General features: G+C 40.7%; 2 protein-coding genes across 6 annotated transcripts in view; one reads left to right on the top strand and one right to left on the bottom strand.

The window, feature by feature from the left end:
* Positions 1 to 2244: 2244 nt before the first annotated feature.
* ben (bendless) lies at positions 2245 to 5966 on the bottom strand. 4 transcript variants are annotated; one of them, XM_015171082.3, is made up of 3 exons: positions 5777 to 5959; positions 4300 to 4473; positions 2245 to 2800 (listed from the first exon to the last, which is right to left on the bottom strand). In XM_015171082.3, the coding sequence occupies exon 3, from the start codon at positions 2725 to 2727 to the stop codon at positions 2272 to 2274; it is 456 nt and encodes a 151-aa protein (XP_015026568.1). In that variant the 5' UTR covers positions 2728 to 2800; positions 4300 to 4473; positions 5777 to 5959; the 3' UTR covers positions 2245 to 2271. The 4 variants fall into 4 exon arrangements, with proteins under 4 accessions (XP_015026568.1, XP_015026569.1, XP_070067408.1 ...); XM_015171083.3 differs by lacking the exon at positions 4300 to 4473 and adding an exon at positions 5497 to 5675 and having other exon boundaries at positions 5777 to 5958; XM_070211307.1 differs by lacking the exon at positions 4300 to 4473 and having other exon boundaries at positions 5818 to 5966.
* mamo (maternal gene required for meiosis) overlaps positions 4746 to 14792 on the top strand; it is a 185282-nt gene continuing 175235 nt past the window's right edge. Inside the window, exons 1-2 of one of the 2 annotated variants that reach the window (XM_070211302.1) lie at positions 4746 to 5062; positions 12779 to 12875. The gene's annotated coding sequence lies outside the window, so the exon portion shown is untranslated. Of the gene's footprint in view, positions 5063 to 12778; positions 12876 to 14540; positions 14580 to 14792 lie in introns of those variants that run through there. The other variant, XM_070211304.1, reaches the window with a different exon arrangement.

Raw genomic sequence — 14792 nt, 5'->3', positions numbered from 1 at the left:
AGGCATATGCTAACGGCTCGGGGTGTGGCCAACAATTTGGCCACCCTATAAAAAGGGTTAAGGCCTCGCATGCACTCGCACCCGCATCGGCCGCAACACTCACCCACCCCATCCCCTGTGGCCAGGCCTTGAGAGCCCGACCCACCCACGCAACGGCATGATTGACAACTGCACTCAAAGGACCAGCAGGGCAGACAGTCCAGCCGAACTGGCTTCAACTGAGCTGCTTTCTGTTTCTGTAATTCTGGGCAACTATAATACAAAACAAAAAAAAAAACAACAACAACAACAAATGCGGATGAACTCAAATGAAGTTCAGGTTGATGATAAACTTCTAATTAGAGAATAAATTTTACATTTTTCCCAGACAACTTCCATATTTGAACAACTGTCCACTTATGTAGATTAACTTTAGTTAGATAAAAAAAAAACCTATTAATAATTTTATATTTAATTTTTCAAAGGTTATTCCTTTACTGTTATTGGGGTTTGTTCTTTTAATGTTCCGAATTTTTCCGAACTTTAAAGTTTTTGTGAATAAAATGCTTTCTTATTAAATTTCTAATCTGAAAATCTTGTTTTCCGAATTTATCAGAGATTTTCCTGTTTTGATTTTATATTTTTGTTCTTTTTAAAAAGTGAAACTGAAAAATTTGTATTTCGAATTTATTTTTTTAATTCCAATCTGAAAAATTAGTTTTCCGAATTTTTGAAATTTTTTTTATTTCGACTGAAGCTAAGTTTTTGTCTTTTTATAATTTTTAGTCTACATTAGTTTTTGATTTTTTCAAAATTTTCCATTTAAAGATTTCGGGATTACATTTTCTTGGCATTTTGAAAATTTTGTTTTTTCAGTTTTAAATTTTCCGCTTAGTTTCTTTAAATATTTTTTTATTGAATTCCTACTAATTATTGTCATTTTCAATAATAATTATTTTTTCGAATTTAAGATTGCATTTTTTTTCTCTTTTAATTTCCCAATGTGAAACATTTTCTGTGCTTGATTTCCAATCTGAAAGAAATACTTTCCGAATTTATCAGAGCCCTTCCAGTTGCTACTTTTGGTTATAAAATATGTACTCATCGTTTCAAGCTTTAATATTTAAAGGAAAAAATTTGATTTAATAGTTTTCCAAGTTTGTTCGAAATGCCGCCTCTGTCCAGCTGGACGTGGACCCCATTTGAAGACGCCTCAAGCTCAAAAGGCAGACACTTGCTTTAAGCTTTGAATTTAAAGATCCGTTACCACTTAACTTAAAAATAAAGCCAACAATTTAATTGTGTTTTTTTTTTAGTTATTTTTATTCATTTATTATTTACGTGTGTAAAGTACTAATTCCATAAAAGGCTCGTTTCTTATTATTGATGTCTCGTACACATTGATAAAAAGCTGAGGAACCGGAGCCCAATCTTGGCTGCAGACTAATCGAAATATCAAAAGGAAACTTCGCATGACAAATAAAAGAAATGCAAGACGACACAAAATGCAACTTTGACATTGCGAACAACTCGATTCGCCAATTGGTTTGGTTCCCTTAAAGCAAATGTTTATACTCTATAAACGGCACTATTACTCACATATGTACGAACAACGTTAATATCAAATGTCAATAGTTATATATATATATGTATATATATATTGTTTTTTTTTTTTTTATTTTTAATGTAGTATATTGTTCTCTTCTTGCAGAACTATTTGTGTGTGTGTGTGTGTGTGTGTGTGTGTGTGTTTGAAGTTTCCCTGGATATTTAGAGAGGGCGTTTTGGAGAACTCCTTATGCCTAGGTTTTCTATTATTGTATACAAAATTTACGGAGTTCCATATGAGGTTTTCTTTGATCTATTGTTGATTTATTTTTATTATTGTTTTTTTTTTTTTTATTTGTGGAGCATGTTGTTTGCCTTATAACATAGTTTATTATTATATCATAATCAACTGCAGCATAATCAGAGCGGCTTCCTCTGCACATCAAGCGAACCGCACAGCAAACATATATTTATATAAAGATCTGCGATTTATATATTATAAGTGTTTGTTTTTGTTTCGCTTGCATTTCGTTTGTATTTTGTTTGCAATTATTTGCCCCAACCCTTTTGTCCCACCCCCTGCCCGGCCCTAAACGCCCCACAAGCACCTAGAGCCACCCAACCCGCCCAATCGCATCCGCACATTTAGCAGCCGCGTCCCCTCCCCACCCACTTGCCCCCGCTTGGACAGTTGCCCAACTCCCCCCCCCCCCCCCCCCTCCCTTCCTCACCATGCACTGCGCTTCAGTCTTCGACTGCATACTTTTGAGTCCATTCGCGGGCATTGCGTATGGCCTCCGCCTCATTGACCTTCCACAATTCGGCCACATCGTTGGCCAGCGGATCATCGGGATTTGGGGCGCTGAGCAGGGCCTGAATGGACAAAAGAATGGTGCGTATTTGGAGGGCCGGACTCCACTTGTCTTTCAAAACGTCCAGACAGATGCGGCCCAAGCGATCGATGTTCGGATGATAGATCTTTGTGATGAAACGCACCTTGGGCGCCGACATTGGATAGTCCTCGGGCAGAAAGAGCTCCAGCTTAAAGATGCCGCCCTCGAAGGGCGAATCATTCGGACCGGTGACAATCACATGGAAATAGCGTGCGTTATTCTCATCGGGTATCGCATTGATGCCCGGCACCGGTTCCAGCATCAGGCGCTGCGTCTCCTTAATAATACGGCGTGGCAGACCGGACATCCTGTTGCTGCTGTTGCTCTCTTCTTCAGCTTCTTCTGCTTCTTCTTCTTCTTGTTGTTGTTGTTGTTGTGCTCTGAAAATGGCAAAAGAGCATAAAAGCGTGAAAATTGAGACTCACAAAGTTACTGCGGCTGCTGCTGCTGCTTTTGTTGTTGTTGTTGTTGTTGTTCTAGAGTGTATTTCAAGGTCGTGTGTGTGGTGTGCGTGTGTATATGGGTGTGGCAGGTGCACGTCTCTGCACTCGCTGCCACCTTCTTCGACTTTCGCTTTCACCAAACGGCAAAAAGTTTGCGCTGCTGCTGCATTTTATTGCAGCAGCTGCAAGATACAAATGCGATGCCACAGATCCAGATACAAGCAACATGTGTGTGTGTGCGTGTGTGTGTGTGTGTGTGGGGGGGAATCCACAAGTCTAAGGCAACAATTAAACAACTATTCGTAAATTTGCATTTGGCGGCAGCAACAAGTCTTAGCAAAGTGTGCTTGGTCGACTAGCAGATGCCCTACGTTTAGTGGGATTAAGGCTTTTCTGTTTCTTTTTGTTTTTTATTATTATAGACATATTTTTCGACCTGTTTCCCGTCCGTGACAAATTGAAATCTAGCCGTTTCACCTTACGGTAGAAAATAGTTGTTACATAGATTTACACATGGATTTTCGAAAAGATGAGGTTTTGAGAACTTCGTAAAGTCGCGTTTGCGGTGAAATTTTTTAAAGATTGTAAGACTTGATTGAAGACTTTTTTGACAAATTTTAATAATTCCATCCCACGGCCGAAAATCCCTTGAATCCCTTTCTTAGTCATGTGACTATCATTTCATTTGCTGATGACGAAAATCCATTCGGAAATATTTCCACTGCCCCAAAATGGGTGAAAATGTGATACGATAACAACTTGGCCCGGGCAATGCCGGGTAATGTTCGCTATGCGTGTTCGCTTGCGAAATGCTGACAAAAATTGATTCCCCTTTTTTGCTGTGTTTGTCCACTTTGTATGTATGTATGTATCAGTGCACATGTGTATGTATGTATTTACATAATATATGTGCATGTTTATGTATATGTATGCGCACAGTATTTATGTAAGTATAGGTATATGTATGTATAAGTGTATGAATGTTTTGTGCGTGTATGTATGTATGTGTGAATTTACATATGTATGGATATATGTATTTATGCTACGCTATATATGCGTGTATTTGTATGTATGTATGCATGTATGTACGCATGTATGTATGCATCAATCTATGTACACTATATTTATTTATGTAAATAGGTATATAAATATTTATGTTCATCTTTATTTATATTCACTAATACTAAGCGCAGCCAAAATTTACTTTCCACTATAAAAATAAATACAGTTTGACATACTGCTCTTCTACGCGATTCTCATTTTATGAAAAGGAAATACAATGTTTTTAATGCTGTGATTATAAGTACGTCATCTCTGCTTCAACTTTCCCTCTACTTTGTATATATTCATATATATATTGTGGTCTTCCTTCTACTATGGCCATAAAGTAAAATACCTGGGCACGAGTCATCAAGTACATATATGTTTATACTTACAGATGTCTTATTTGTGATAAAACTGTAATATCTTCTGAGAGCAACGTCTGGCTAAAAACCAAGTCAAAGTCTTGCAATTGCAATCTGCCCAACCTCTCAGTGCGTTAAGAGTATTTGCAACTATGTGTTAAGTAGGAGCTATAGGAATGGAAGTTTAGATCCATGAACTCGTAACTGTAGAAAAGAGAAGAACACTCTTGAAACTCTTGCATTGTTAGGGCAAGGCTCGTTCCTTGTTCAACACAAGATCGGTGACTTTAAGCCAATTCACATTGTACTAAAACACATCCTCAGGCAGGAGTCAAATTTAATTACATTCTATTTATTTGCCTTTTAGTATTCTAAATGCTCAAAAGCTTTCGGAATGCACGTATAGCCTGAAGCGTGTAAGACTCTAACTGCTACATAACTCCATGCGACTGCCAAGATGTGTGTGCTAATTTAAAGACCTGCCACGGCAATAACGCACATGCACAGGGCATAAAAAGAACAAGAGCATAATTCAAATGCGCCGCGCCGCGTACCGCACGCAGCATTGTGTGCAACGCGTGGCGCTTAAATGCAGCGCACAAAAAGCTGAAATATTTAAGAACATTCCAGAAGGCTGCCAAAAGCAACAGCAACAGCAAGAACAACCGCTACAACTGCTAATTATCAGCATGAATGGCACGAAAACGAAAACGAAAGAAAGCAACAACAACAATAACAACAACAACAAAAACAACGACAACGACAAAAGGAATGTATAATTTTGTGCTGGCATGTGAGTGCTTTGTTTTCCATTGTATATATTTATTTTTATTTTAAAATTTATTGATTTCTTGGCGACACACGCTCGCACAAACACACGCACACACGCCAAAAGCCGCTACACACACACACACACACACATGACGCTTGTGAGAAGAGAAAAAAGTATAAAGGTTGGGCATAGCGGCCGGGCAGAGGAGCTTAGCGGCAACATTTGTCACGCACGTTGTCTGAAAAATCAATAACAATATGAAGCCAACAAAAGTTAAGCAACAGAAATTAAATTAAAGAGCAAAAATTGAAATAAGCTGCCAAATTATCGCACACACACACAAACTCAGCGAAACGCAAGAAAGATAGACAAAGAAAGCCAAAAAAAAAAAAGGCGTACGCCGTTTTCTGCTTCTTTTTTTTCGGCAATTGTGAATTTATTAAAACGCAACTTACCTATTCACGCACACACACACACAAACACACACACATACGGGCGCAGGCACAAAGATAAGACAAGTGCGTGGTCAAAACGTATGCAGAAATGTATTTTAGTTAATGCTTTTTGCGTTGCTGCTGCAATTGTTGTTGTTGTTGCTGTTGCTGCTGCTGTTGCGGTTGTTCTTGCACTTGCACTGAACGAAGGAACGCAACATAAAATTGAAACAAAAAAAAAATTGTAAGACAGCCACCGAAAAAAAAAATGAAAGCACAGTCGTGCAGTTAAATTGCTCACGTTTGCTCAGCTGCACACAAATAACCAAATACAGTACGCACTAGTTGAGTATTTTGCAATAACAAATTTCTTCACAGAATTTCGCTGGCTTTTATTTTTACAGCTCCAGCAGCTCCCCAGCTCCGCACGAAATTGTGAACGTCGAAAAAACTGTTCTACGCTCGTTTTGTTTGTGTTTGTGCATACGTGTGCGGCTCGCGTTTGCATGTGTTGTGTGCGTGTAAGCCGCTATGTCAGCGCCGCAGGGTTGCCAGATGCTGCGCTGGGCGAGCGTTAAAAATGCTGCGTTCGATTGCGGCCATGCTATAAGAGTTGGAAAAAAACTTTTATTTTTGCCCGCTCAATTGGTAATTTTTATTATAAAATATAATATTTGCCAGCAGTTAGCTGTTTAATACGTTTTTAATAACATATAAATGAAGGGAATGTGCTGGCAACACTGCCGCTCATGGCAACCAAATGTGTGCTTTCGTCGTAGCAAGCAGCTTTGTGACATGTCTTTCACACGAATTTTGCAGCGTGCAGCTTTCGTTGTGCAGCATTCAAATGCCAATTGGAAGCAAATCCCTCATATTGAATTGGCATACGCCGATTTCCGATCAGTACTTTATATTTCTTATATCTTTTTATAATTTAATTTAATTAATTGCTGTAATGTGTTTTTATATAAAAGAAAAGGGCTCTTAAAATAGCGATTTAAGCACATAGGTAATAATGCAAAATATTAGTTATTAATTGGAAGAGTTTTTTAACTAAGACTTTACTCCAAGAAAAATATAAGACTAATCTAGGATCCAAATTTAGCCCAAGAAAGAAGAAGAATATGCAAGAAATTGCCTGAACACAAAATAAATATCATATATATAGAACACTCATTACTCGAATAAAAATATTTTAAAATCCAAATTATTTTTTCTCAAGTGTAGAAATTACGGATATATTTTGCAACAAATTGAAGAATATATTACTATTTCAATTAATTATCGAGAGTAATATATATAATATTATATGGTCTAAGAGTAGTTAATTTTTTTTCTTAATTCAGAAAAGTATTTATATCTTTTAAGTTCTGGCTTACGAAACGTTATTTAAGACGCATAAAATCGATTTTATTTTCTGATTCTAATCTATTATTTTTTTCCAATTTTCCAACATATCTATTTACTATTTTATTTATCTATTTTAAATATCAGCTCACTTATATAAAGAGAAACATATATATGCCAATTGGAGCTGTCAGTTATTCCAGCTAAACTTAACCTCAATCTGCAGAATTTCTGCAGATCTCGGCGTGAAAGCTGTCTTGATTTTATTTCTGCTATTTTGTTTATTTTAATTTTCATACATATTTATTTACTAATTAGAATTAAATGTCTCTCAGCTAGTCCAACTAAACTTAACCTCACTTGAATGATCTTTCCATAGCTTAATGAGAGCTTTCAATACTGTTATTTTTCATACGACATTTGTGCCGCATTTTCTTGAATATTTATTTATTAGTGTGTGTGTGTGTGTGTGTGTGCTCTAAACAGAGAAACATGTATTCCAGTTAGAGTTTTCAGTTTTCAGTTATTCCAACTAAACGTAACCTCACACCGCATGTCGTGCATGCACATACATTTCCATTATCCTTTACATTTGTATCCCTTACATGTTTTTTTTTTTTTTAAAAACAACAACACAAGTAAAAACATAAAACTTTTCGGTCGTTTCTTGATATTCGAGCCATTGACGCGAACGTCTCTGTCGACGCAATCAACTCGTGCTGTTCAAATGCCGCACAGCAGCAGCAGCAGCAGCAACAATTAGACACATATACATACATACGTATGTATGTATATGTACATGCATGCACACTACTAACACACACACACACACACACGCAGCGACTCACATATGCAATACATATTTACACTGCGCCCCTCTGTTTGGTCATTTGCAATTGAACCAATACAACAACAACAACAACAACAACAACAACAATAACAACAGCAACAACAACAACAACAGCTGCATCTGCTGACCATACATAGGCGCGCAGTCAACACACGCCCCCGCGCCGCCCCCAAGCCAATAGCAACAACAACGTTTTATTTCCATTTTTGTTTTTTTATTTTTTTATTTGTTGAAAAAGAAAAATGTGAAATTGTGTGTAATCAACATTTATGCGTTTTAACGCCCCCCGCACAGGCCATTGGGCAGTAGAGGAGGGGTTTGGCTTTGCCTGACACGCACGCACACACAGCAAAAGCTCACACGCACACACACAGGCACAGGCGTATACACATGTGCAATGCCCAATGGACGCACAAGCAGCCGCACATACAAAAACGAGCCTCGCCACTAAAGCAACAACAGCAACAGCAACAGCAACAACAACACAGCAGCCATGTGCAGTTGTATACACACACGCATGCACTCTCTCTCACACACATACACACACACAGGCACACATGGAATCTGCTTTTAGGCTGGGCGACGGCGACTAGTTAGCCAGCACAAAAACCCAGCCCACTCAGCGAACGACTCTCACACACAGTCACACATTGGCGCGCACACACACACACACCCCGCATATTCACAGTTTTGTGTGTGAGTGAGTGCATGAGAGCGAAAGAGAGCACGCGCGCATTACATTTGACTGTGCGCTCAGTTGCTGTCTCTGCTTGCTGCAACTGCACGCGGCGCTGCTACGCAGCTGTTGGGCGACCTTTATTTGCTCTTGAGTTGCTTTGTGTTTGTTGTACTTGTTGTTGTTGTTGTTGTTTTGGTTGTTGTTGTTGTTGTTGTTGTTGCTGCTGTTCTTGTTGTTTTTTCGTATGCAGCTGCTTTTACTACTTTTTACTACGGCTCCCCAAAGAGCCCAGCTGATTGCACTGTTATTCTTGTTGTTGCTGTTTTTGCTGTTGTTGCTGTTGTGGCTTTTGCTTTTATTGTCGCTGTCGCTGTCGCTGGCTCTGCTGCTGCACGCATTTTAGGCGCACATTGAGCCGCTGCCAGCGTCGCTGCCGGCGTTACAGTGTTCGCACATTTCTATAAATTTTAATGGCTGACAGTTTTCAATATGGCGCAGTTTACATTGCATTTTTTGCTTTCCTTCCCTTCTTTTTTCTTCGGCCGCTTATCTATGAGGGTGGGTTGCTGTTGTTGCTGTTGCTGCAGTTGGTCTGAGGTTGAGGTTAAGTGGTTGCAAAACTGTGCAAAGTGTAAAATTACATTTTGGTCGCATTACAAGTAGATTTTTGGGTTAGGTACGCGCTCTGATACCATTTTGAGGTTATGTGTGCAAGTCAGTTCAGTTCAATTGTTTACATTAGTTTTCCTATTCATTTTAATTAAAAGCAAAGCCTATGTTTCTCTTACCTTCGAAAATATACGCTTTATATTAACTTTAAGGCGGCATTAAACTCACTATCAGGGCAAATTTCTCTGGGCGAATTCCCAGCTTAGCGATTAAATTCAAATTCAAATGCTTGAATTCAATTCAATATTTCCTCTCATGTATGAAAATCCTTACTTAGTTTACTCTATTCCTTACACTTGTTCTCTTTGGGGGCCATGTAAGCAACTTTTGTTCTGCTTAAAATAGGCATCTTCTCTCTCGTAGCCTCTAATTTGTGACTGAGTGTCAAAGTTAATAATCGTCATGAAATGAACAATTTCTATTCACCTGTCTGTCATTAAAATGAGCTCTCACCTGACCACAATCTACATATTCTAGTATAACCTCACAAGCTGTAACATAATCTAACAAATTCTAACATTATCTAACCAATTCTAACACAACATTACATATACATAACATAACCTTACATATTCCTACATAACCTCACATATTCTAGCAAATATTATGATTGAACCTTACATATGCTAACATTTTCTAACATAACCTTACAAATTCGAACATAACCTGACAAATTATTACATAACCCAACATATTACATAACCTAACATAACCTAACATATTTCAACATAGCGTAACATAACCTTACATATTCTTACATAACCCAAATTAATGCTATAAAATAGATGTTTTTTATGTGATAGAGCTTAAGTTGTCCATCTTCACAGATCCTGCTGATTTTCGCTGCTGTTTGTCAATTAAAATAAGATTATAAGTAGGTAACTTAAATTACCGTAACAATTTGAACTTCTTTCGTTTAGTTCACAGAGTTAACTCAATTGGGTGCAAGGGCATGGGCATGGGCGAGGGGGAGGGGTGGTCCTTAGGGGGGGGGGGGGTGTGCATATTTATTATTGTCTGTTATTATTGTCGTGCGCTATTACTTTGTCCCATTTCAGTTGTTTGTGCCGCATTTTGGTGCAGCTGCAGCCTTGAGACAAATATCTCTCTGCGTGCGCGCGCGCGCGTGTGTGTGTGTGTGTGTGTGGGTGTGTGTGTGTGTGCGGCAAAGTTGTTTTTCCCCTAATTTCTCTGGTGCCCACACGCCTCGGTGCTTGGCTGCTTTCGCTTTTGCACCACAACGGGCGACTATAAAAATATCATTTCTTGGCAAATCCACAGCGGAATCCTTGCCAAATGCCCGTACAATCTAACACTAGCCCCCCCCCCCCCCCATTCCTCCCGCACAACCGACCCCTCGCCCGCTCAAACAGCCGCCTGGCCGCTAGTCAAAGCATCTGAACAGCTTCATGGCGTCAGTTCATTAACATTGCCAGGCTCACTCACACTCTCGCTCGTCCGCTCTCTCTCTCTCTCTCTCTCTCTGTCTCTCTGTCGCTCTGTCGCTCTCTCGCTCTTGTGCTCTTCATACATTTGTTTCATATCCTGCTGCATTTATGAAAACAACTTTTTGGTTACCCTAGCCGCCGCCCCGCTGCCGCTGTCCACGTGCCCCACACGCATCTAATTAAAATAAATGCAAAAATGTTGCGCGCAACATGTTGCCAAAGGAGCGCGCGCTCGCTCGCCCCAACAGACACTCTGCACTCGCTCTCTCTCGACTGCAATTGGCCTCTTGCATTGAGCTGAGCGCGCGTATTGAGAGCGACGCGGCGTCAGCGTCGCAGCGTCGCCGCGTGCAGCGCTGCCGGCAGCGAGCGGCGTCGAAAAACGCAACGAACAAAACGAGCAAAACAAAAAATGCAAAACACAAAAAATGTTTTCAAGCAGGCGTTGGGCATAGCGGTTGTAGCTGTCAGAGGGGTGGGGGAGGGGGGGGGGCCTAAGTTGCTAAAGTGTGCAGCAGGGGTGCATGGGCGAAGGGTGGGCGGGTGGCATAGCTGGCACGCAGCGCGCACAAAGAACAACAAAATGCAAGAAGCGAAAATAAACATACCAAAAAAAAAAAAAATAATAATAATGAAAACAAAAACAACAACAACAACAACAAGAACAGTTATTGGGCATAAAACGTAGCGCAGAAAAAAGTGTCCGTTAGTCATTAGACGGCGACGGCGACGTCGTCGTCGGCGTCGTCGTCGTGGGGTCGTGAGTGCAACAGACTTGTCGTGCCAAGAAGCTGACGACGACGCCGGGGTTGAGGCGGGCAGCGTGTGTGGCGGGGGAGGGGGGCTCCGGGTTGTACTAGGTTCGAACAAAGGAAACCCTTGGCAACGCAGACCAACAAAAAGGAGCGCAAAAAACGCAAACGAAGCAGCCAAAGCCAAAGGACGAAACTTGTCGGTTGACGTCGACGTCGACGTCGGCATCGGCGTCAGCGTCAGCGTAGTCTGCGTTACGTCTGTGTCTCCTTGTGTGTGTGTGTGTGTGTGTGTGTGTGGGGGGGCGTCTATCGGCCGCTGGGCCTTGCACATAGGCACAGAGTCCATTCAGCTGCTGCTGCCAGCCCCAACCCCAATCTCACCCGCCTCCCCCCTCTCCAACTTCTAGACGCCACGCTCATCGCACCCTTTGGCTTGTTTTTGTTGCCTTTTTGGAGTCAATGTCTGGGCGCCCATGAGTTTATTTGAGTGTTGCGTGCTGCGTCTCTGTCTCTGTGTGTGTGTGTGTGTGTGGCGACTGCGTGCTGTCTAAAGTGGATAGAGTTGAGCAAGAGAGAGACAGAGTGAGGGGGGGGTTGTGGGCTGCAGTGTGCGGCCGCTCTGGCAGGCCGTGCGTTGGCCCAAAAGGGGTTGCTGACATGCCCAAAAAACGAAGACTCGGAGGCGCTGTGCTGTTGCGGTTGGTTGGTAGGAGGGGGGAGGGTGAGGGGGGGGGGGGGGGGTTGCACTGCACAGGAAGTGGTGTCGGTGGCTGGGGGAGGGGCGGTGGGGAGAGGTAAGCTTGCATTTCGATTTTATTGAGCAAACAACGAATTTTCAAATAAAAACAAAACCCACGATGAAAATGCAAAACAAAATTTAAAACAAAAAAAAAAAAAAGTAGGAAAATTTGTAAAAGGATTTCGACAAAGCAGAACGCGTGAGTGGTTGCACGAGGGGGGGGGGGGGGGGGGGTTGTAAGCATGCACTGGCTTAAGCTAAGTAGGACGGCGAGAGGGGTGAGGTGCGTGGTTTAGCAGTGCGTACCTGTCGTACTGAAGGCACACGATCTGCACGCGCAGTGGCTGTCAAACTGTAAGCGCTTGATGCACGTCAATTGAATTGTCAAACTGTGGCAGTGCTTGTCAAAATGAATATACATACAAATAATGCATAAATTAATAATAATTAATTCAATTAAATAAAGAACCATGCAATCATTTATATAAAAATGTTTACAAATGATTGAAAGTGCATAAAATACTAAAAAAAAATATATAATTTTTACTTAATTAATTAATTAATTAATTCATTAAATTTATTGAATTTATGTATATTTATTTATATACATAATGTATCTATATATATATTGTTTATATATTTTAAAATAAATAATACTAAATAAAATACTATATTTACATATTTTTCGAAAATATAAAAATCTTTTCGAGTCACGAATATTTTCTCATAAATATAAAAATAATATAGATATTATTATATTTTTTTACTCATAAAACAACAAAATACTAATACAATTATAATAATACTGTATTCCAGAAAGAGAGAGAGAGAGAGCGACTGGCGTTACCCGGCTTTGCGCGAGTGTCGTTCGCCAAAATGGAATTAATGCTTCGCCCGTGGATTTTTCGCCCAGGTAGGCAAAACTTTTAATTAAATTAAAATCAAAATTAAATGAAATTAATTCAAAGTAACCAAAATGCGAATTGAATAATAAACATTTTAATTATAATTTATTAATTTGTAACAAAGCAAGCGAATTTAAACTAAATCCAAAAAAAAAACTCAATCAAATATTTATTGAATTTATATTTAATTTTAATAAATCAATATAAACAATTGCCTTTAAGATATGAAAATTGAGCTACATCTCAGATAGTTCGGATTTAATTGAAAAAAAAAACACACACAGTTTGAGCAGCGCTAAACCAGCCATGAGCGCTGCACGCACAACTGTCGCGGCATTGTGGCTCTCAAATTGCGACGTGCGTGCCTAAGCGTGCGATGTGAATGCACCAATTGTAGGCGGACGCGTGCGCGCACAGCGCCTGTCAAACTGTCGCCGCGATCGCAGCGCGCCGCAGCTTTCAGTCCAGCCAGCAGCAGCAGCAACAACAACAACAACAACAAAACACACTAATGATTAATTATGTCGTTTGTCTGGGCAGCGACGCCCCGGCCGCCCACCCTGCGGCGCCCCGCCAAACCCTGCGCGCTGCAAAAATCTTGTGCGAATTTGTCGGCTAAGTTGCTTAGTTGTTGTTGTTGTTGTTGTTGTTGTTGTTGCGCTCATTTCTAGACTCATCGGGGGCCCCTAGCGAGATATCTGCGCGAAACGCTTTTTTTTCTCATTTAATTTATGTTTTTTTTTGCGTTGTTTTTTTTTGCGAGCCCAAAAAGTTAACTTGTTGGTGTGTGTGTGTGTGTGTGTGTGTGTGCGCGTATGTGTGCGTGTGCTTTGTGTTTTCTAATTTTTTGCGCTTTTTTGCACACTTTTTCTATGCCATGTGTCTGTGTGTTTGTGTGTGTGTGTGTGTGTGCGTTGTGTTGTTGCTTTTTTATTTGCTAATTTTTTCGCACGCTCAAGCAGCGGCAGCGGCAGCGACGTCAACGCCAGCCGCTGGGATCTCTTTGGCACAAACACAGACGTGAACTCGACGAGAGCAACAGACAAGGTAGGTGTGCGTGTGTGTGTGTGTGTTTGTGTGAGCAACGACGACGTCGACGAACAAAATTCGCAACAAAAGAGAATTCGCAAATGGCAAAGAATGCTCTCGCGCGCGCTCTCAGCGCGTACGTGTGTGTGTGTGTGTGTGTGTGTGTGTGATACGTTGCGTGGCAGCATGTTGCTTAAGAGCAAGGCAGCAGCTGGCTTAGCAACATTTGCTGCTGCTGCTGCTGCTGCGACGGCGACAACTGGAGGATCCCGCTCTGTGAGAGAGCGCCAATGCAACTTTTTCTTCTTTTTTCTTTTTTTTTTTTTTGCAATACAAGTGAGCGCGTTTTCACTCTGTTGCCGCGTAGCTAGTACTGAGCGCGCCTCTGTGTGTGCGTGTGTGTGTGTGTGTGTGTGTGTGTTTGGAGCGCTGACTTTTGCAGTTTGCAAAAAATTACTGCCCGCATGTGTGTGCGTGCGTACGTGTGTGTGTGTGTGTGTGTTTGATTTGGTTTGCTTTGGTTTGGAGCGCAGTGGACGCAACGCTCAGTGTAGAACGCCAACTGCGAGCCTCTGTCGCCTCTGTCGCCGCTGCCGCAGTCACCGCTGCCGTTGACGTCGCCGCAGCTCAGAGTTGTTCAGTTTGTTCATTCGGTTGTTTCGTTTGCTCCTCGTCGCTTGTGTGTGAGTGAAGCGCTAAGAAAATCCAACACAAATTTCACAATTTTCTAAAACCAAACAATTTTCGTACATAAATAGACAAAAAACCACAAAATATTAAAATAATCCAAAAATATTAAAAAAAAAAAAAAAATGGATATTTTTTTTCAATTTCAAAAAAATTTACACAAAACGCTGCGTGGCAAAAAAAGAGAATATTAAAAAAAAAAAAAAATT

The sequence above is a fragment of the Drosophila virilis genome, chromosome X (assembly GCF_030788295.1).
Source record: "Drosophila virilis strain 15010-1051.87 chromosome X, Dvir_AGI_RSII-ME, whole genome shotgun sequence".
NCBI lineage: Eukaryota > Metazoa > Arthropoda > Insecta > Diptera > Drosophilidae > Drosophila > Drosophila virilis.
This window is presented reverse-complemented; position numbering and strand designations above follow the sequence as displayed.

Excerpts from the sequence above, each read along its gene's own strand:
- ben (XM_070211307.1), bottom strand. The coding sequence starts at position 2,727 with ATGTCCGGTCTGCCACGCCGTATTATTAAGGAGACGCAGCGCCTGATG.